At 43.8% G+C, this 23,200-nt stretch overlaps 1 protein-coding gene across 6 annotated transcripts in view; it reads left to right on the forward strand.

Annotated features, from left to right (window-relative positions):
* Window positions 1-23,200, forward strand: part of RPTOR (regulatory associated protein of MTOR complex 1) — a 344,118-nt gene that overhangs the window by 184,769 nt on the left and 136,149 nt on the right. For all 6 annotated transcript variants that reach the window (XM_059998020.1, XM_059998021.1, XM_059998025.1 and 3 more), the window contains one exon: window positions 2,336-2,511. In XM_059998020.1, coding sequence (XP_059854003.1) covers window positions 2,336-2,511 — 176 coding nt within the window. The remainder of the gene's footprint in view (window positions 1-2,335; window positions 2,512-23,200) is intronic.

Raw genomic sequence — 23,200 nt, forward strand, 5'->3', positions numbered from 1 at the left:
AGCGCAGAGCTGTCATGTGCCCAGTGGTGACAACAGGTCCCATATGAGTCTGAGGGGACTATTATTGTGTGTTACCACACTTCAGATTATCTGCAGCCACATTTAATGCTTTCTGCCAGTTTATACATCAGCATACTGCAAGGGGCTTAAGAAATAGAGGTTTCTATCAATGATCACTGTGAATTGGGAAATTTAGTTTCTAGTGGACTTACTTGGGATGAAGATGTTCCTGCATCGTCTCCCTGTCTCCTTGTGCCTCCTCTGCCTCAGGTACTTTGCAAGGCTCTGGGCCAAATGCTCGTGGACCACAAGGTGCAGCCCGAGGCAGACCTAACACAGAGGCACTGAGCAGATCGCTACCTGACAGCACCACCCGGCTGTGTCAGGGCTACGGGAGCGCTGCCTCCACAGAGGACAGGGCACAGACGTCCTGACATCAGCAGAAATGCCCTTAACCCACCGAGCACCCCACGTGGCTGCCAGGGCATGGGAACCCACCCCACCCCCGCCTCCCCCTGGGGGCCTGTGTCTAAGGCCAGCTTGGGAGAAAGGTGGCCTTGGTGTGACACACTGCTTCACTTCTGAGAGCCTGAGGCTGTAGAAGCTCAGTGACAGGCAACAGCAAAGATGGAAAGGCTGCAGCATTTGGGGGCTGTAGCCAGAGGACCTGCTCTTCGCTTCTCAGAAAGTAAATTTACTGTGGAAGCAGATTATAGACAGAGAAGTTAAAACTAGTAACCCACACCAACATTTAAGAATATTGAATCTTGGTTTTACATAAATGATTGTTTCTTCCTACATTGTTTCCTGTAATCATCACGTCTGTGCGCAGTTGTGGTAAGGCTTGCAAGAAGCATGTGCATTGGCTTCAGTCCCAGGCCACCTCTCCAATGCCCCTTTCACCGTTGAAGACTGTGCACTCTGTTCCCCTCCCGGAGCCTGACCCATTGCCGATGTCATCCTCCCTCCTGGGCTGGGGAGAACGCACTTCCACAGAGCACACAAGTCGAGACCACTTCCGGCAGGCTCCCCTGGCTCTGACACATCTGCAGCCTCTGCGTCTTTCCGTCTTTCCGCATGACTCAGGTCTGATAAGCCGCAGACCCACACGGCACCCAGACCCGACATCTTTCCTAGCGTGTTGTCACAGCAGACCTGGAAACTAATTTCCTGTGTGGAGCAGGTTGCTTCACTGGTGCTATTTTAGATTGTAGAGCTGGAGCCAAGGAAAGGATTAAAAGTGATTCTGCCTTCCCTTTTCTCTGTGCTTTAAAAAACCCACTCTGCTGATGGTTGTACAATGTGAGTGTACCTAACGCCACTGACCATACAAATAAAATGGGTAAGATGGTAACTTTCATATTATGTATATTTTGCCACAATAAAAAACCCCTTCCTCTAGAAATTGCAGTTTTTATTTAGTATTAAGTATACTAGAATTTGATTTGTATTCTGGATTTACTGTTCCTTCTATTAATAATCTGAAGAGGTTATTAATAGAAGTACTGCTTTTACTGCCTTCCATTTGAGAAGGTTTTATCAGCATTAATAATGACAACACTTTACATGTCGTAATCAATGTTAGGTATATATGAGTGAGCACAGCTTTGTGTGTATTTAACTTACAAAGTTCACCCGAGACTGCTGTTTGGAAAAGACCCTGCAGAGCACTCATGTTAGTGTCACAGGTGTGTGGTATAGATTCAGGAGGGTCCGGATGGGATGAGGGAGTGGAAAACGGCCCTCAGGCCAGGACCAGCTTCCCGTACTCATGACTAGGACTCGCCCGGTGACCGGCAGTTCACGTCATTTCTTGGGGTCTCTGTTTCCTCATTGTAGAAGGTTTTTAAAATTGGAAAGAAGACTTACCTCATGGGGATGTTGTAAAAAGCAAATGAAATAATAGCCAGTGTGAAAGAGACACAATCATGCAGACATCGGGGATTATTAGTAAGGAGCAAAACCCGAGACACATAAGCATTCTTTTCAAGTTGGGAAACAAACGAGCAGCCGTCAGTGATTAAAATTATCCCTTCCTGCCCCATCTGTCCTCCTCAATGCCATCATCACCTGAAACCCCAGCCCCTGGTCTTCATGGAGCCCCGCCCCCTGGCGTTTATAACCCAGGAGTCCTTAAAAAGTGATTTGGGGCTGGAGCTTGTGGTCGACTCCAGGAGAGGATCTAGCAGCTGGGCCTCTCTCCAGAGGACTTGGCCAGGAACCCCCAAGCTTTAAGCCTCGGTTGATGGGTCCTTTCCTTCGTGTCACATTTCTGGCTCAGTCTCCAGTTGTGCGTGACAGTTAAGCTGCTCTCTTCCTTCCTGTCCCCCTGCAGGTCGCTGCTATTAACCCAAACCACCCACTGGCCCAGATGCCTTTGCCCCCATCCATGAAGAACTGCATTCAGCTGGCAGCCTGTGAGGCCAACGAGCTCCTGCCCATGATCCCCGACCTTCCAGCCGACCTATTCACGTCATGCCTCACCACCCCCATCAAAATTGCCCTGCGCTGGTAAGTGGCGCCCACCTCGACTCCCAGCAACCCCCTTGGGGTTTGCTGCAGGGACCCAAGGAATCTACCTGGGTCTTTTGGACCAAGTTACAGGTGTGAGCTCAGGACCCCAGGTGGATGCTGGGGTTTTCCTCTTGGGGTTCAGGATGCGCTGTCCCCCGGATCAGGTGCGTGTGTGGCTTCCAGGAGCACCCTCTCCATTTCGTGGCTAACTGTGGCTGTGCCCTCAGATAGTACCAATGTGGGTCATGCTGGAAAGTGGACTTTCTTTTGAAAAAAGAAAAGCCTTCATTAGTTATAGAATTCTTTGCTTGAGTTGAAGTAGAATCTTTCAGTTTATTCCCAGCAGTAAAAAATAATAATAATAATGATTTTTTTTCCTACCGCCACTCTTTTGAGAAGTTGAGAGCTCTTGCGAATATGACTGAGGAAATGTGTGGAATATTCCAAGACAGTAGGACCTGCATTTAAGACCCTCCATCACTGGCAGGACTCACAATGGAATGTGTGTGCTTCTTGTCTCCAAATCCAGTTTTCTCCCCTAGACCATCTTGCTCTCTTTTAATATCTACTTTTCCCTTTTATATTTTGCTGGAACCCATATACATGGAGGTCAGTAGCTCTTGGTGAGGCACAGGCGGGACGGTGCAGCCGCGTGGGTTCACTGGACTCTGTGGAGGCGCCTTCCTCCGTTTCCTGCCGGGGTGTCCTAACAGCGCAGAGGCACAGGGTCCTGCTTCCTCCCCCACAGCCCTGGAGAAAATGGGGAGACAAGCAAGGACTCTGGGGGCAACGACACAGTACTCAATCCCTCGGGAGGCCCCTCGGGTGACTACAGCCTGGGTTGGGGGTCCTGTGGTTGCCTTGAGCTGCTGGTTGGATGAGAACTTGGACTTGCAGCTTCACCTCTGTAGCAGCATCAGGTTGACCCACGGCACCTGAGTGAGGGCATCCACCTCCCACCCCAGCCCTCCCAAATCCCGGCTGTGGATCCCCCCAGGGAGAGGCCTCTTCTAACATGCCTGATCCCTAAGGAGCTAGTGGAGGAGGTGTCCCCCAGCTGCCGAGCTCACCCCCTGACTCAGCCAACTCATACAGGGCCTGACCGGGGCCGTTCCCCACTGCACCCCACAAAGCATAGCACACGTGGCAAAAGCAGACTCCAGGGGAGAGAGATGAGCTAGTCATCGTGCGAGGCAGGACTGTTGTCATGAAGCACAGTGCACGTGATGGGAGGTGAAGGGAGGAAGATGCTGGCTGGTAACAGAGTGAGACTACGACCTGGGGATGTTGAAAAGAACCACATAGAGATACAGGTGAGAGGACTATGGTGTTTGAAACAAAGGACACAGTGGACGGGATTCCTAGCGGGAGGGGTGGCTGCAGTCTGACTTAGCACGTTGGGAGATTACAGCGAGGGGCTAGGCGCTGGGGAAGGCAGCAGGAGGAGAGAGACAGAAAACAGAAGAAGAGCAGGAGACACGGGGGAGATGGAAGCTCCCCCATGGAGAGAGAAGGGGAACGTGGCAGAGCTGGAAATACCTGAAGGTGATGCGGACACATTCTTCAGAACTGGAGAAAGCTCGAAGGATCTGAGAGGCTAGGGCTGATGGGAAGGGAGGGGAGTGGGGACCCAACCTCGGGGTGAGGCTGAGGCTGCACGGCAGCCACACCCACACTGCCTCTGAGCATCACTCCTTTCTTCGTGGCTGCGCTGCCCTTGACTGTAGGGCTTTTTGTTCTTTCATTTATAAGTGAGTTTTTCTATTTAACTCTCTGTACTCTGTGATTGCTGTTAGAAAAGGTTTATGGTGCCATTTAATGTGACCTCAGAAAGATCTCTGATTCAGATGACTCAGGAAGTTGTTCATTTTATTCATCGTCCAAGAAATAATTTACTAAATACCAACTGTGTAAGCCCATGGGTAAGCACTATAGGCGATACAAAGAAGCATATTGTCCTGAAAAATTTACGGTCTCGTTGAGGAGACAAGATGTGACCTGAAAATTCATTATCTAAATGGGTGCTTCATGCCAGGCAAAGAAATCTGAACATTTCAGGCAATGTATGAGCAAGGACTAAATGGATCTGTGGCACCAAGGGCTATTTGTGTTTCCAGAGAACAGAGAAATCCCTAAGGGCCAAGGGGATCAGGGAGGGCTTCTCGGAGGAGAGGAAAGTTGAGTCAGGGTCTGGGCAGATGGTGGGATTTGAAGGGGAGCAGACAGCACCACAGGCAGGTGGCCCCCAGTGCAAGAAACCATCCCTGAGTAGCGAGAGTGGGTCAGTAGAGAGAGGACATCGTCCAGAGGGGTGAGGTGAGGTCGGAGTGTGGGCCGGCATCAAAGGGTGGGCCGCCTTGATGTTGGGCCAAGGACCTTGGCTTCTAGGACTGGTGGGGGAAGGTGTTTATGTGGGGAAATGACTTAAGAATAGTGTTTAAGGAAAATAATCCATGTAAGGATGGGGAGACCTTGGTCAAATGAGGCCTTTATCACAGCAGTGAGATCAGGATCCAAACTAAAGCAGGAAGGTGGAAATGGCCGTAGACCCCTCGGTGGGAGGGCCCACAGACACACCCCAGAATCTGCGGTGCAACAGGCCTCATTCCCACTCATTTTCCTGCCCCTCCCTGTGGATTTCCTGCCCTTACTGCACCTGTGCACCCCGACTCTGGAACTGACGGTGCACACCAGCTGTGCTCCGGGACCCCGGGCTGGGTGCTACACCTGAAGGGGCTGTGAGTGGAGGGGTGGACTGGCGAGGGAAGAAGCAGGAAGAGCACAGACGGGGCCTCCTGCCCATGCCACTCCACACTCTGCTGCCAGCGCAGTGAGTTTAATCTGTTTCTCCCCCGTGTCTCCGGCCCTGTCGTCCTCCACCAGGGGTCAGAAGGATGTGGCGTCCCTTCACTGGCAGCAGTGGGTCCCTGCCCTCTGGTCAGGGGTCAGGCAGTAGGCTTTCAGTCCACCATGATGCGATGCATTGTCTTGGTACCTACCCGAAATCCTTTTGGGAGTTAATATATAATTAAATTTTTTTAAAGTAAGCATTTAGTAGGAAGCACAGTGAAAAATCAAACTAATACAGTTACCAGAGAATGGACTTTGAGGTCAGTACATCACGGTTGTGGATGATGGTCGTCAGATAAGCACTGCCTGGAGTGATTAAGCAGAGTCCCAGATGGGTGGATCTTTTACAATTAACCACTTTCTGCATACTGAGGGATTGAAATTAGATCGAACATGACATTTCACTGAGTGTCCTTAGCCTGTGAATGGCAGTAAACCATATTCATGGGAAGAATTGTCAAGGGAATTCTGTACTTCTTTGTAACAGCTGAGTTTTAAAAAAAAAAAAGAGGCACCAGCCTTTTTATACATGAAGAGAGGAGACAGTTTGCCAGATAGTATTAATACTTATATTTTTAGGGTTAAGTTTCTTTTTTTTAATTTAAAAGTCAGTTTAATATTTTCCAGTGAAAAATGGGATATACATTCTTTTAGAAAATTTACTAAAAAGTAAAAAGAAGGAAAAAATTGTCCAAGATTTTACCACCATTACCACAATTAGTGTTAACTTTTTGGTTAAAAAGTCAGTCTTTTTTTTGTGTATGTACATGTTTGCATTGATGTAATTAGACTAAATTTACAATTTCATATACTTAAACCTTAGCATAACAAACTTATTTATCCTTGACCATTAGAAACTCTTAGTAATTTGTAGTGATTGCATAATATTTCACTGTACTGATGTTCTGTGTTATTCAACCAAGTATAGGGCTTTAGGTTTTATGATTCAGGTAAGCTCAGAGTAGCTCTAGAATAGGGATCCATGGGCTTTTTCTGTGAAGGGCCAGATAGTAAATACTTTAGGCTTTGTGAGCCCGAGGGTCCCAGCTCTGTTGTCATAGCATGAAAGAGCCATAGAAAGTATGTAAACAAATGAGCATGACTGTGTTCCAATAAAACTTTATTTACAAAAACAGGCAATAGGCCACATTTGACCTGGGAACCATAGTTTGCCATCCCCTGCTTTCGAGAATGGAGCCAGGCTTTTACCTTCAAATGACTGCTAAACTTACCTGTTGGTCAGTGAACCCAAACAATAAATAACCTAGGAAAAACCTTTGCTCGGGAAGGTTCCTGTATAACTAAGAGGATGGTTTTAACAAAACTGCACTCATGTGAGGCACAGTTGCTAAAGAAAGTTATATACCTTGTAAACCGAATACAGCCTTACTTTATATGTACAAAATATGTGTACATATATTTGCTGGCAAGTATGCTTATAAATCTTATTTGATGATGAAGTAGTTGTTGGAAGACATCATTCTCTGATTTTTGTTTCATTTTTGCCTCAATCTTATTTTCAGAAACTGATAATTTTAGTAATTCTGAAGTGAGCAATTACATTACTCTCCCTGTAAGTGATTTCCTTACTCACCATATACATCAATATAGGATAAGAATCCAAAATATGTTTTTTTCCTTAGGCTGTTTTCTACTTACTAGATTGAGTGGCAGAATACCATCTTAAATTTATTATGGATATATTTGTGTGCTACTGAAATTATAACTCAGTGGTACTTAATTTGCTGTGGGACTTGCTGCAAAATAGATTGATGCCCATTGCATTGTGTGTCATGCAGTTATATTGTCTGTTAATGAAAATGGCAGCATCATTTTGGATTGAATAGAGGTCAAGAAACATGTTTCCTTCATTTCAATTAAATTGAGTAATCTCAAGGAGTTTAAATGTTAATGGCATAGTATTACCGAAAATTTGCCAGCACGGAAAGCCTTGTCTTCATCTTTGCCCAGATAGAGAGGCAGCTGCAGAGACACCCCGCCCTGCAGCTGCACTGTGAGACCCTGCATCGTCCATCCGGCTGGGCCCCGCGCTGTGTCCTGCTTGTCTCACTGCAGATGCTTGCTTTGCACTTTGTGACACTTCTGGCATTTGCTTTGTGTTTTGTCTTGAAGACTCAACCAAGAATCAGTCAGAATTACTTTTGGAAACATAAATTCCTGCTGGTGTTTGTTACTGGGGTTAACCATTTATTCTCTGTACAGTTTTCTAAAATACAACTTCTCTGCTAGAGAGCAAACTTTCTGCCTATGCATTTAATCAGTGCTTTCTGTTTGTGATCTTTTTCAGTTTCTTGTAAAAACTGAATTAAAATGAAGTATCTTATGTTTGAAGGCAGGTGATCTAGACACATTAGTGAATGAAATTGTCTTACCAGTTTACTTTGTAGTAATGTCACACTTTGCGTCATAAACCTTGGTGGTAGTAAACTTAATTTGAGATTTATTTAAACGGTTTTCTTATCTGGAGGCCCTCACAATGTGGTCATAACTGTTATCTGGTCCTGCTCCGTAAACCCCAGGACAGTTTCAGGGTAATTTCCAGTCTTTCAGGTTATGTAATTTGTCATGTGCCCACTCTGAGGAAACTATTTTTTCTCCCCAAACTAGACAATGTACTCTCAGTGTTCCTGTCTCTGACATACACGCAATTGAGATAAATATCATAATGTATTATAATAGAGCTCCTTTAAAAAAAAGTTGACATGCGGAAACCTGATTTATGCTGCTAAGAAATGAACTGAACCAGACAGAATGGCACAGGCTGCTGACTCCCTCCCCTGAGCCCAGTCCTCGGGCTGCCACAGGGGAGTAAGATTGATGGGTCCTACAGTGAGTCCACTCAACAAGTCAGAAACGGTGTGGAGCCCTTGGGGATGGTTGAGACTGTTGGGGTGGGGAGTGGAACAGGTGAGGACCAGAAGGTGCAGCTGAGGGAAGGCCGAGGGTGGGCCCTCTGGTGTGCACATCACTCTTTCCATCATTGCCCTGGACAGTGCAGCTTGCCTTGCTGTATCTGGGGCTTGGAATGAATGAAGGAAGGAAGGAAGGAAGGAAGGAGGGAAGGAGGGAAAGAAGGAAAGAAAGAAGGTGTACCACCTCTCCTTTGTAGAAAAAGCTACACCTGTAAAAATCAGAAGCACTACACTACAGAAAAATAATTCAGAGTGAGGATAAACATACCCAAAGTGATAAGAGAGAATATTGGAAATAGGAAGAAGAAATAAGAAAGATTAGTTGGAGGTATGGATCATGAAAAATACAATTGACGAAGTAAAGAATTTAGGAGGTGGATTGAAAGGCAACGTTATGGGTATAACCAAATGGCAAATTAGAGAGCTGGAAGGCTGGGTTGATTAATTCCCACCAAAGAAGTAGAGATGGAAAGAATGAGAGACCAGAAAGATAGAATTAAAGTTTGAATATCTGAGATATTGATCATGAAAAATAAGTCTAGGTTTAGGCCTCACTATGTTAGAGGTAACCACCAAAAGACACAGGAGGAGAGAGGATTTCTTCTCTCCAAAAGAAGGTAGAAAAAGAAACAAGAAAAGCATGGTAAATAGAAAATGTGAAATAAGATGGCTGAAATAAATTTTGAAATGTAAGTGATTATTTAATTGTTAGTGAGTTGAATTCACCGCTCAAAGGACAGTGATTCTCATGTTGGATAAAAATCATCATGATATAGCATGTATCACAGGATACATGTTTAAAACAAAATATTTGAAAGGTTGAAAATCAAAGGATGAAAGAGGAGAAATATGGAAACCAAAAGAAAGCTGGAGTGACAATTTTAATATGCATCAAAGAAAAATCTGAGATTAAAAAATATTGAAAGGACAAAGAAAACTTTTATTGTGGTAAAAAGAGCAGACGATCAAGAAGATACACTGATCATGGCTCTCTATGCATCAAACAATATGGCCTTGAAATATGTAAGATGGGAACCAAAAGGACTCTGGGTAGAAACGGATACACCAGGAACATAGGTACTGAGACCAAGTACATAAAAAGTAAGAAAAATAGTTTAGATTTAATAGCAGGACTAATTAGCTAGGTCTAATATAGGCATATAGGACCATGTACCCAACAAGCACAGAATACACATTACTTTTGAGCATAGGTCAACCATTCACAGCTAACAAACAAACAAACAAACAAAAAACCTGTGTACCAGGTTCCAAAGGAAGCTTTAATAATCCCAAAGAATTGATACCATATAAACTCTATTCTCAGACCACCATACAATAGAGTTGGAGCTCAATAATGAAAGGTTAGCTTTTAAAATGCCTGAAAACTAAAAATCTTACTCTTAAAAAATAAAGTCCTTAAAGAGGAAATACTTTTAAAAAATTATGAAATACTCAAAGCTGAGTAACAGTGAGAGCACAACTTTTCATGTCTGTGGGATGTAGCTAAAGCAGAAAACGAAGATTAAAAAATAAAAGGAAACTCAAATGTTCACCTTAAGGAGCCCGGGGGGAAATGCAGTAAACAAAAAGGAATATGAAGAAAGGTAGTCCTGAAGATGAAGGCAGTCCTGAGCTGTTCATAGTGTCTCCACATCCAGAGTACCTCTGGGTAGTTTCTCCAGAATTCTCCCAGCAATGAGGAGCAGCCCTAGGGCTCTATCACTCTTTATATAAATTCTGGACCAGCACTCTCATCCTTAGCTCCTCCTTCAAGTGAGTCCAGTACCTCAGTATTCATTCTTTCTGAGATTCTGCATTATGAGGGTGCTTACTTCTTTTTGGCTTTACCCCTTTGAGGTTTAAGGCTTCCATTCTCTCTTCCATTCTCTCTCTCTCACCACAACTTGCCCAACATTTAATTGGTTGAAATTTTAAATTATGGTAATAAAAGTAGCTCGATCTTGTTGAGCATTATGCTGTGCCATTACATGAATTAACCCATTCAGCCCCTGCAGGAAGCCTGTGTGGCATGGCCTGCCTTCAGCCCTGCTTTCAGGAGGAGGGGATTGAGGCTGCATGGTCGTGACTGGTAGAGCCAGGATTCAAACCCTGTCCTGACCCCAGCGCTGACACTTGAGACTGTCTGTGTGATGATTGGCTTCTCCCATTTGCTGTATTTTCTCCCTGGTACTCTTTGTCCGTGTCTTACTCTTTTTCTTCCTCTTTGGAGGGAGTTGAGATCCATGTGCATGTTTAATCCAGCATATTTAAGTGGAGTCATGGGCATTTACTTAACTTGGTAAAGGCTGTACACGGCTTTTCAGCAATATGCTTAGTGGAGAAACTTGAGATGCCCTCCCTTTGACATTGGGAGTAAAGCAAGGGTTCTCTCTGGCACTACTTTAGTATTAGAAGTCCTGGTCATCAGTAAGACAAGATACAATATTTGTAATTATCTCTGTGCATTATGGATCATCTTTCATATTTCATTGATTCTAGGATGTACATTTTCACATCTGAACATATCTGAGACCCAGTACCATCTTTTGAAAAATAATGTGCCTGTTTAGTTGGAAGCACTTTTTCTTTCTTAGTGTACATAGAAATGCTTAGAAAAGCCCACGTCAAGGTGTGTGCTATAACCTTTCTCATTGCACTGTTTGTGAAATAACTGACTCAGGGTTTATCACTAGGGATCATGGGTAAAATATCATGTTTGTAAGAGGTAAAATTACTGAACTCGGTTTACACGTACCAAAAATAATCTCAAAATTGTAATGGTGTTTATAGATTTTAATTAGGAAAGTCTAAAATTTATGGTCTAAGCTTTCTCCATAAGACCAGAAAAAGAGAAGCACATCAAACCCTAAGTATGTAGAAGAAAGGAATAAGAAAACAGCAAAAATAAACAAAATAGAAAATGTATCAGAGAAATATACAAAACCCATGAAAATAGATGAAAGTTTTTGAAAAGTTCAATAAAATTTTTAAACTCTAGAATGGTCAAGAAAAACAGAAAGAAGATATAAATCCCCTATTTCAGAAATGAGGGAGCATCACCACAGATCCAACAGACATTAAAAGGATAGTAATGGAATCCTTTTAAGTATGAAGGACTTGGTGCCAATAAATTCTATGTCTTAGGTGAACTGGATGAATTTCGTGAAAAACACAGAATACTAAACCTGACACAAAAAGAAAAAGAAAATATGGATAGTTTATATCTCATAAAGAAACTGAATTCCCTAGTTAAAAGCCTCAGAAAGAGAACTGCAAGCCCAGATATCTTTGCTAATGAATTCCAGCAACATTTAAGAAAGAAATAATACCAACACTTATACAAACTCTTTCAGAAAATACAGGAAGGGGAACATTTCCCATCCCATTTTAATAGGCTGACTTTATCTTAAAAATCAAAGTCAGACAAAGACTCTGCAAGGGGGGGAAAAAAGCTACAGGTCAAGATCTCTCATGAACACCGGTATAAAAATTCTTTGTTTTTCTTTATTTTATTTGTTTAAGACAATTTTTAAAAAATTTTTGGCCTTGCCGCACAACATGCAGGATGTTAGCTCCCCGACCAGGGGTCAAACCTTCTCCACCTGCAGTGGAAGCACAGAGTCTTAACCACTGGACCACCAGGGAAGTTCCAACAGGTATAAAAATTCTTAACAAAATATTAGCAAATGAAGCCCAACCATATAGAGAGAAGATAAAGTATTATGATCAAGTAAGGCTTATCTCAGAAATGCAAGGCTTAACATGAAAATCAATCAGTGTAATTCATTACATTAGCAGAATAAAGGGGAAAACCTATATGATTATTTTAATAGATGCATAAAAAGAATATGACAAAATTCAGCACGGTTTTATGACAAACTGATTCAGCAAACTGCAAATAGAAGAGAACATTCTCAAGCTCATAAAAGGCGTCTAAGAAAAACTTACAGCTAACATTGTAGTTGAAATGATGAAAGACACTTTCCCCAGAAGACTGGAAACAAGGCAAAGATGTTTACTCTCACCGTTCCTTTCGACGTTGTACTGGAAGTCATAGTTAGTGCAATAAGCTAGAAAAGAATAAAATGGCATGCAGACTGGCAAATAAGTAAAAATCTCTTCACAGACAACATGATTATCTACGTAGAAAATCATGAGAAGTCTACGAAAAAGTCACTGGAACTAATGCATTTTAGCAAGGCTCCAAGATATAAGATCAATACCCCCAAATCAACTACATTTCTATAAAGTAAAAACTAATAGTTGGAAATTGAAAATTTTTAAAAATATATACTATTAGCTATGGCATCAAAATTCTGGAATACTTGGGAGTGAATGTAACAAAATATATGCAAGATCTGTGCACAAAAACTATGAAACATTGCAGAGAGAAAGACCTAAATAAATGGAGAATTATACTGTGCTTATGGAGTAGAAGACTCAATATTTTAAAACTTTTATTCTACCCAGGTTGATCTATAGATGCAGTGCAATATCCCAGTCAAAATTACACCTTTTTTTTTTTTTGGAAATTGATGTTGATTTTAAAGTTTATATAGAAATGCGAAGAGTCTAGCCAAAACAATTTTGGGAAACAGGCGTGTGGTTCATTTCAAGATTTAATGTATACATATAGCTGATTCACTTTGTTATACAGCAGCAACTAACACAACAATGTAAAGCAATTACACTCCAATAAAGATGTTAAAAAAAAAAAAGAAAGAAATGTGTGTGAACAAACAACTCATGAAACGGGAACTTGAAGTGGCTATTAAAATTTTGGAAAAAAAAAGATTTAATGTAAAGCTACAGTAATCAAGACTGTGGTATTGGTATAAGGATAGCCGTGTAGATTAATGGAACAGGGTATGGAGTATGGAGCAGAATTAGACCCCCACATATATGATCAATTGATTTTGGACAGAGGTACCAGATAATTCAGTGGAGAAGGGACTGTCTTTTCAACAAATGGTGCTGGAACAACTGGCTATCCATTCGGGAAAAACAAAAATAAAATCAAAACCCCAGCCGTTATTTTACACAAAGCAGAAAAATTAATTTCTGATCTTCTATATATAAAAAAACTATAAAACTTATAGATGAAAACATAGGAGAAAATGTTCATGATTTCTTACATGTAACACAAATAGCATAAATCATTAAAAATTGATATATTGAGGTTCATCAAAATAAAGACATCTGTTCTTTGATAGACACTGTTAAGAAAATAAAAAGACAAGCCACAAACTAGTTGAAAAGATTTACAATACATGTATCTGAGAATATATAAAGAACTGTATCTAGAATATATAAAGAACTGTAAAAACTCGATCATAAGAAGACAACCCAAATTTTAAATAAATGGCCAAATGATTGGAATAGACACTTGACAAAAAGAGAGAGGAAGAACCGACAGACCCACAAAAGGTGCTCGTGTGTTGGCCAGAATGTGGAGTAACTGGAACGCTCATACATTGCTGTGGGGATGAAAATAGTACAGCCACTTTAGAAAACAGTTTAGCCATTTTTAATAACTTTAAATATACTCATAGCATACAACTCACCTATTCTATGTATTTACCAAGGAGGAATGAAAACATGTGTCCACACTAAAATGTGCAATGAATGGTCATAGCTGTGTTCCTGGTGTCCAAAACCTGGAAACAGTCCAGAGAGATGTTCATCCATGGGTGAATGGACCAAATTTTGGGACATACACTTAGTCTGTTACTGCTTACCAATAAAAAGGAACAAGCTATCAATATAACATGAATGAGTCACTGCTTGAAAAGAAGATAAGCACAAAAGAGTACATAGTTTATCATTTTGTGAAGTTCTCAGAGTGAACTACAACAAGAGAAAGCAGATCTGGGCTTGCTGGAGCCAGATACAGGGATGAGATGGACAGCGCTTCTGGGGGGTGGAAATGTCCTGTGTGGGAATTGTGGTGGTTGGTTGCACAGACATAACACATTTGTCAAATACTTCAAATTATAATCTGAAATGGGTGCATTTTATTGTATGCAAATTGTACCTCATTAAAGTTGATTTAAATGTTTTAAAATGCATAATATTGGGTGAAAAAATGATACTGTTTTGTAAATTAAATGCAAAAAATATAGTATAAACAAGTTTGCACATATACTTGAAATATGGAAGGGCATACATTAAATAGATGTGAGTGCCTATGGGGTATTGAGACAGGTTGGGGATGTAGGGAAGAAAACGGCAAAACAAAAGAGAAGGCTCATACACGATGATGATGTGTTCCACTAACTCGGGACTGTGAGCAGCCTTCTGGACACCTAACATCTTAGAAAGTCACATATATGAAACGGACTAGACAGACCACCCTTTGCAAGATACCAGGATTTTAAAATCATGTCTCCTTTTATTTCTTTTAAATATCAGGTGTCAGTGTTGTCCCAAGGCTCAGTGTAATCAATAATGGTAAAAAGCTAAGAAATATAATGTTTACAGAGTTACTGTCTAAATATTGACCAATTTGACCAAATTTTAGGCACATAGGGCCTTTTGAGAATCATCTTATTTCCCTGAGAAAAAGTATTAAGTGAATTTTTTTTTAAAGGGCAGCTTACCTTTTTATTATTGTTCACGTTTGGGTTTATTTATCTTCTAGTAATTTGCTGTTGGCTCACAGTCTCCTTTCTCCTCCAGTGTTTACCTAACAAGAGTACGTGGAATGTATTATCTCAGACGGATCTCACTAGGCAGTTCAGTGAGTCCAAGAGTCTTTGGTGAGAGTTTGAACGAATCAGTATGTAATGTGTGTGGAAGACTCGAGGGGAGCAAGCGTGAACAGAATATTCTTTTAACATAACAGGAGTGTTCAGAAGAGAATAAAGATTATATGCAGTTCAGCTCACAGTGGGACTCTTACAGCCACCGAGTTATTAATATAGTTACAGGAAGTCAACTTTGGGTGAAATGATGCTTATAAAATAGTGTTCTGCCCCCGCCAGCCGGCCTCCCTCCCTTCCTCCCGGTCCTCCTCATGATCGTCGGCCAGTGGAAGCAAAGTCATTTGTCCTCTGCTGCTTTGATACCATCATCACTATGTTCCAAATTAGTTTTAATCCCTGTTTGAAATCATACGTGCAGAGCAACTAATTATATCACTTTTTATAAAATGATTACCTGATAACTATTTATTTGCTTATTTGTATCTTCTCCTTAAACTTCTGGGCATTTTAACGGTACTTTGACTTCTAATCTGATTTGTGTGCCTAAGGATGCAAAATCAGTAACAGTAAATCACATTGCTTCAGAGACTGTTAATGTATACAGCTGCATACTTGACAGCACACTTTCATGACCCTTATGGACATAAAAAAGCAATCCTTTGATTGGTGCTGAACTAGGCGGTGTATTGCATGAACCAATTTCATTCTCTTTTTACTTTGCTGGAATGATGGAATTGATGGTCCCTCTTAAACAACATCACGTTTTGAATACCAGAACAGTGTGACCACGTAAAACCCATGCAGATGGTAGCATAGTGACCCCATCAGTGTCTAAAATAGTGTAAATTAAGCCACGAGATGTCAGCCTCCTCTTTGTTTTTTTTACTTCTTTATTTTACACACTTTATTCTGAGCGTTGAAGCTGGATGCAGAGGCCATGTTAAGGCACTGAGACTGGGCGTTAAAACTCGTTCTAGTGTTAACTATTGTCACCATGGTCATCAGAACAGCTTGTTTGCTTATCCTGAGACTGAATGGACTTGTGAAATAACTTCTTTTGAACATGTGTTCTGTTCTGTTCAGTCAGCCTTATTATAAGTACTAAAATTATAAAGATCTGTGAGACAAAGTCTGCTAAAGAGACACTTTTTATCCATGCTGCTCTTGGGGTTGGAGAAGAGGATGAGGACATTCCTCTGCTCGCCGTGGAGGCAGCCATCATTTCTGGGGGGGTCATTGGTCCTGACCTCCTGTGACGAGTAAAGTCTGGCTCAAGTGAGGAGGAAGAGGCACCTGAGCACAGTCACCGCCAGGCCACGTCTGGGCGATGGCAGAGCGTCCAGTGTGGCAGGAGCCCTGAGGACTGAGGGGGGGCAGGTGACCATGAAGTGGGAAGAGGGTGGAGCCGTGGATGTGCAGCTTGAAGGTGGGCTGTTCCGTAGGACCTTGTTCCAGGGGTATGGTGCTGGGTCTGGGGTCCCGTCTCCAGAGGCAGTGAGATGGGTTGATCTCTCCCCTCCAGGAGTGTGATGGCTGATTCGGGAGACGTGTACGTGGATTAGTAATAGAGTAACTCGAGTGCTGCTGGAAATGGGCACACGGAGACGCAGACCCACACCCGACAGGGCAGCTTCCCCAGGTGGGCGAGACCTGGAGGCGGCCATAGCAGTGGCCCTCTGGTGGGCGTGGGCGAGCTCAGGACACCTGGGTGCTCCCAGCAGGCCTCTCCCCAGCCCCACCCACCGCCCCAGTGGAGGGCAGCAGGATTTGTGGATGTGACTCATAAAGGTGTTTCAGAGCCTTCTGATAACCCCCTCCTACTAAAAAAAAAAAAAAAAAAAAAAAAAAAACCAAAACCAAAAAGAAAGACGGAGGTAAACAAATGGGACTGGAATGGAGAGGTTGCTTTCCAGGTGGAGGAGATCTGAGGGCCTGGAGGGAAGGAAGAGGCGGGAGCTGGACTCTGTCGGGTGGGGCGGGCGGGTTCTTTGCTGTCTGGTGGAGGGTCTGTGGTTGTTGTCACTTTGTTTTGAGCACAGCACGTGAGGCTTGAACAGGTGCGTGAGATGAGAGGAAAGCTCGTCCCAGGGGAGTTGTTTCACTGGGGTCCATCACCATGGTTTGGATGCAGTTGAGGTTACTCATAGAGAATGTAAGCCGAGAGGAGGGCCAAGAACACAGCACCAGGTTCTGCGAGTCCTAATGTAGGAAGGAAGTTGGCCGGAGGGAGTGATCGGAGGGGCAGAGTGGAGAGGGCAGCCAGACCCCCACATCCCTCTGAGGACCCTTCAGGGTTGAGGATTGGGAGAGGCCTTGAAGTTGACAGTTAGGAAGTCCTCAGTCACCTCGGGCAGTTCTAGAGCCACTGGAGTGGCAGCCAGAAGGCACAGGGCTACCCTGAGAAAGGGGAGGCAACACAGGCATAAACTATGTTAAGGAAGTGAGGGGTAAAGGGGCAGAGGATCAGTTGCTCTTTTGAGGGGAAAATGGACGACTTAAGGAAAGAGGTTGTTGGCTTTAAGTTAGTTGCTTTTTTAGTGTTCTTGTTTTTAATAGGCAAACATTTGTAGACTGGAAGGTAGGTATCTTTTAGAGAGGAAGCAATTGAGGCAGGCTGAGGCTGCCCCTTTCCTAGCAGTGGGGTTCATCTGCTTCTTGAAGCCGTGAGGGCAGGTTTGGAAGAATCTCAGTGGAGGGTAATGTCCCAAGGTCACTGACCTGACACCTAAACCAGAGTCCAGGAGTACAAGCAGGTAAAGTCAGCAAGCATGACTCAGTGAACACCCTCGTGGTGTGATTTCCAAGCTTCCTGCCTGGCTTGGGAGTCCAAGGACAGATTGTGTATCAGACGTTGTAAGGAACACAATTTACATTTAAAAGATAATTGGAAAATCAACCTGAATTCGCTCATTTGCTGCCAGAATACCAGGAATTGGCTCAGTTTCTCAGCAGAGCTCCTCCTCACCCCCGCCCCCTGGGAACTGTTTTTCTGGTAGATTCAATACCATGAGAGCACGGAGAAGCCAATGAAATGTCTGGGCTTCCTTCCCTGCACCTGACCTGGCGTTGCCAGGCTCTGGTCTGCAGAGGAAACTTGCTTTGGCCTGGTGCCTCTGCTTGTTCCCCGCACGGTCCTCAGACCAGCAATGTTATCATTATGTCCACCTGCCTCTAAGTTAATGGGCACAGACTCACGGTTCATAAAGCAGCTGGAATATCTGGTACTTATCGGGGTACTTAATTGACAAATGTCTTACAAGAATTAGAATCATATCGGTGCTATTAATGTTCAGAAACATATTTGGGTGTTTTCTTTTCCTTCAGTATAAGTGGAGACATGAGTGCAGAAAAGCATGTAGGGAGAGCTTAGGTGTTAGAAGGAACAGGAGAGGATGGGGGTGGGGGGTACAAAGTCAGTCCAACCTTAAATATGAGACCTAAAAAGCAGGAAGATTTAAATCCCGAGGAAGACAACTGCATAGACTGCAGCCCGAGACTAGACTTGGGCAGCTGGCATGCCAGCCGTGGTCCAGGCAGGAAGGAGAGACTTGACTATAGTATTCCTGCAAGGCTGTTGGCCTTTGTTAATGAGCACAGGTTGGACCAAACCTGGACCTGAGATGTGCACATTTCTCATTTGTTTGCTGTTTAAGCTACTTCTCTGTTGCCTCTATTTTACCTGTTAGACAGGGATGTGCAGCTACTTCTGTCAGTTCTCTCCTGAGCCAATGGCTGGACCACTCACCCTGCCTGGTGGCTCCCACTCCACCTGTGGCCTCCGCCGCACAGCTGGAGGAGTCTCTCTTTATAGGCTTTCATCTTACTACTTGTTCCCTCTTTTCTTCCTGCTTTCACTGCTTGAGTTTGAGACGATGCATTGAATTGTCTAGAGGAGCACAGTGGTACATCATTTTTGAGTTTGGGTCCGGTGGCCTTAGCCCCCGTGTGAATGTTGTGGCACGTGGCTGCAGAGGTGCGCTCTCATGCTTGGCCACGTAACTGGCTGGGTAGTTTCAGAACCTTCTGAACCTCAGCTCTCTCCCCTGAATTAGAAATAATAATAGCAAACGAAGAAGCTGTCTGAACACAGAAGGTACTTCATAAATGACATTGTCCCTATCTTAATCTTCCTGGAATCCCTGGAGATGCTGCCGGGAGGACCAGCAGATGGTGGAGTCATAGCTCGGCTCACAGCTTCTGCCCTAAAACGCCAAACCCATTGCCTCTTTTCCATGTTGTGTTCTTCTTCCCAGGAGTCATTTAGGAGTTCAACCTGGAAACTGAGTCAGAGAATGCGAATTTTTTTAACGGGAAGAACTTCCCACGTTTAAAACACCTGGGGCTTATTACAGAGACTCCTTCTTGTGGCTGCTTTTTTTTTTGTGTGTGTGTGTGACGCGGGCCTCTCACTGTTGTGGCCTCTCCCGTTAAGGAGCACAGGCTCAGCGGCCATGGCTCACGGGTCCAGCCGCTCCGCGGCATGTGGGATCTTCCCGGACCGGGGCACGAACCCGTGTCCCTTGCGTCGGCAGGCAGACTCTCAACCACTGCACCACCAGGGAAGCCCCTTGTGGCTGTTTTAAAGCATGGGTTTTGCCGTGCTATTGGCAGGCGGGAGGTGAGCTGCAGCTGAGAAGCTCCCCTTCTCTCCGGGGTTGGAGTGTGGCCTCACACGCGATGGGAGCCTGGTGACCGAGTCTGAACTGACCAGGCGTGCACAACACTGAATTAACTGCTGACTGAATTTCTAAGCCAATCTCCGGCTTTCAGGAGTCTCCTTGCAGGGAGAAGTCTACTGGTTACATAGGAAAGAAGAGAAATGAACATCTGCGTTATTCCAGTAAAGTGTCTGTAACTCGCTGGAGGGGTTTATTTGTATCTTTTGATCATGGAAGGAGCGTGACACTGCACAGCTCATCTTGGTCTCCCATCCTGCTTAAAATTCCTTCCAGCCGATTTCTTCTCTCACTTGTATCTGGAGAAGAATCAGGGCTTGGCTTGGGGCCACCAGACGCGCCAGGACTTCTGAGTTCTGCAGTGACATCAGCTTCAGTCCCCTGTAATAGGGACTGACTGATTCTAAAATGATCCACGCAGGTCGCTGTGTAGCTCACGAGCACTGCTGCTCTCAGTGTATCATGGGCTTATGTTTTTAAATAGGGTCAGCTCTTTTGAAGTTGTCACTTGAATGGTAAGTGGTATGGAATTTGGTGCTGCAGCACCTTCCCTCCTCATTCACTGGGGCAGGGGTGGCCTCGGTTCACCTGTATTTCCTCCATCCTTGTGCACACAGGCATGAATTGACCCCCAGAGTGAACTTTTGGATGTAGAGGAAAGATTGGGGGTCAAGGACATAGCTTCTTAATACAGAAAGGGCACATCAGGCAGCAAGAAAAATATAGTAAGAATAAATACGGTGGAAGATTGTAATTTAAGTGGTGTTCGGCTCTTTAGTTTAAAAGAATCACTTAATTTTTACATAAATTTAACTTTCTGGGTCTGCCATGAGGCCATCCTATATCCTAGACAAGGACAGATGAGGGCCCAGCTGTTGTGTGTGAGAGTGAGTAAACAGGTGTGTTTACTGGGAAACACTCCCTTCAGCCATTTGGCCCTGTTTTCCCTTTATACTAGAGAACTTCGGTTCCCAGGGGACAGCAGCCTCCGCCACCACCTCTCAACCATTCCTCAGCACTGCCAGCGCATGAAGACGCCTACTAAATCAGAACTGTGCAGCAGGGCTCACAGGGAGGTTCCCTGGGTGAGAGGATTGGGGTTCTGTGTGTTCCGTGTGAAATTCTTGTTTTCTCTGGCCGCCCCTTCCTGACTGCTGACTCCCTCCAGGCAGGTTTGTATGTGTTCACTCCTCAGCTTTGTCAGTAGGCAGTGTAAACACAGTCCTTGTTTTCAGTTTATCAGGTAAAATTACACCTTAAGATTTGAATCAGACTGAGGAGGCTGTCCTGGACAAGCTGGATTCTAACTTCTTTATCAGGTGAATTCCATGGAAACAGGGTCCGGAAAGTTTGGAAGAACTCCATGGAAGCTTGTTGTGTGTTCTGCGTCTCTCCTGTGGTTGGGGGTCGTGAGTGTCACCTCTGTGGAAGAGAGCTGCACTTTTAGGAGAGAGTGTTGGTTTTCTGCTTTTGCAGATCAGTACAGGGGCTTTGCTGTCAGGACCGACTCTTAATGACCATGGAGATGAGCTGGGCTGGGAGGGGCTGGGAGCCCCTCTTTACATCTTGACATTCTTCAAAAACAGAAACAAACTGCTCAGGTTTTGAGAAATTAGATCTTTCCCTGGAGTGTTTTCCTGACGTTGACTCATCAACGTAGGAACATCTTCTTTGACCTCTCTTTCTCTCTGTTTACTTTTCATTGCAGGACAGTTTTCAGCCATTCTAACAAAACAGTCAAGAGAATAATAAAACAAACCCCCTTGTACTCATGACCCAAATCTTACATTTGTTACTTGCTCTATCATTTTCTTCTTATGGCTATATTTAGTAAATTACAGAAATTATGATATTTATCCTCCAATACTTAAATATGCATTTTCTAAAAGACATTTTCCTTATGACAATTGTTTTGACCTTTTAACCTCTTCTGAACCAAAATGACAGCACCCTTGCAGAGTTAGCACTGTTCCCTTGAAAGTTCTTTCTGCTTTCACTGGGCAGGTACTTAAGGGACCCCTGGGACGTCTTCCAGTCTCTGGCCCTGGGAACAAGACAGACAGGATAGGCTCATTCCGACCATCATTCAGATGCTTGCCTCTGAAGCATTAGAGGGCAACTGAGACAGCTGGCTCCTGAACCTCATTTGTGTCTTGTCCTGGTTACTGGTCTAGAAGCTCCTGAGGAGAGTGAGCCCTTCTGTGCATTTAAAAGTGGTAGCTATTTAAAGATTGTAAATTACAAAAGTCTCTTCTTCTACTTTTTTTTCCCTAATAATACACATGGCATGCTTTTTAATTTAGTTACAAATACCAGATGATTGGCACACTGTTTCATGTGGGTTTCTTTGTTTTTTAACCTGCTACATTAAATGAAATGTCACAGAATTTGCTTGTCTTATTTTAACAGCGTATTGCCACTTTGAGCTGTTTCCCAAAATTCCTTTAAAAGCCTGACATCTCTGGCAGTGCGCTTCATGTTCAGAAGGACTTGGTTAAAATAGTCTGATCTGTGAAGCTTCCGTGGCATCTCCATCCGTGGAGACCCCAGTGTCGGCCCATAAGAAGGACTCAGCCACACTCAGTACAGCCTCTGCTCAGAACGCAGCTACCCCGAGGACTCCAGAAAGTGAGCGGCACCTTGGGGACTGAAATCAAACCGTGAATAACACTCATAGTGGGGATCAGTTCTGCGTGTCTTTTCCTGCCCTGTGTCTCCCAGCTCTGACCCAGGTGCAGACTAGACTTGCACAGGGAGTGCTGAGAGCAAGACTACTGGGGAAGCCCCTCTTTCTCACTGGAGGGGAGGGTCACCTGCATGTGGGAGAGAGTGGAGGGCACACCCCCTCCACAAAGTGCCAACCTGGAGCTCAATTCGGGAGCTCTCCGAATCTCTTTGTTCAAGATTCTTTTTAGAGCTCAGTCTCCAGCCCCCTTCCCTCCTGAGGTCAGAGGCTGGAGGTCAGCATGGGGCTGAAAGTTCCCTGCTGTTATCCAGTGTTGGTCTGTCTGGTGACCAGCCCCCACCCTGAGTCACCTCATCAGCATAAACTCAGGTGTGGTTACAAGGGGCTCCAGAAAGGAGACAGCATATGCTTTGTATCTTCAATGAAATTACAGGAAAATGGTCTCTGAAAAAAAATGAATAAATATTGAGATTGACAAAACAGTACATCAAGATGAAAAGAGAACTAGCAAAGAGAAAGTTTAAGAAATCAAATTTAATTCTGAAGTTTGTGACCTTAAAATTGGTCAGGAGTACAGGAAACAGAAAGCAGTAAAAACTAATGAGAAACAAGAAAAATAAAACAATGAAGATTCAACATATAGATGATTATCCTTGAAATATGGAATAAAACAAATGGTAATAAAATAGTATGTAAGCATAAGCCATATTTCAACAAGTATTGATGTAAGCTTTCTCATTCTCTTCATAAAGTTACCATGACTGACGTACCAAGCCTGACGAATGCAGTGTGTATACACATACACAGACACATACGCACAAACACGGAGGCACACAC

The sequence above is a fragment of the Delphinus delphis genome, chromosome 19, assembly GCF_949987515.2.
Source record: "Delphinus delphis chromosome 19, mDelDel1.2, whole genome shotgun sequence".
Classification (NCBI taxonomy): domain Eukaryota; kingdom Metazoa; phylum Chordata; class Mammalia; order Artiodactyla; family Delphinidae; genus Delphinus; species Delphinus delphis.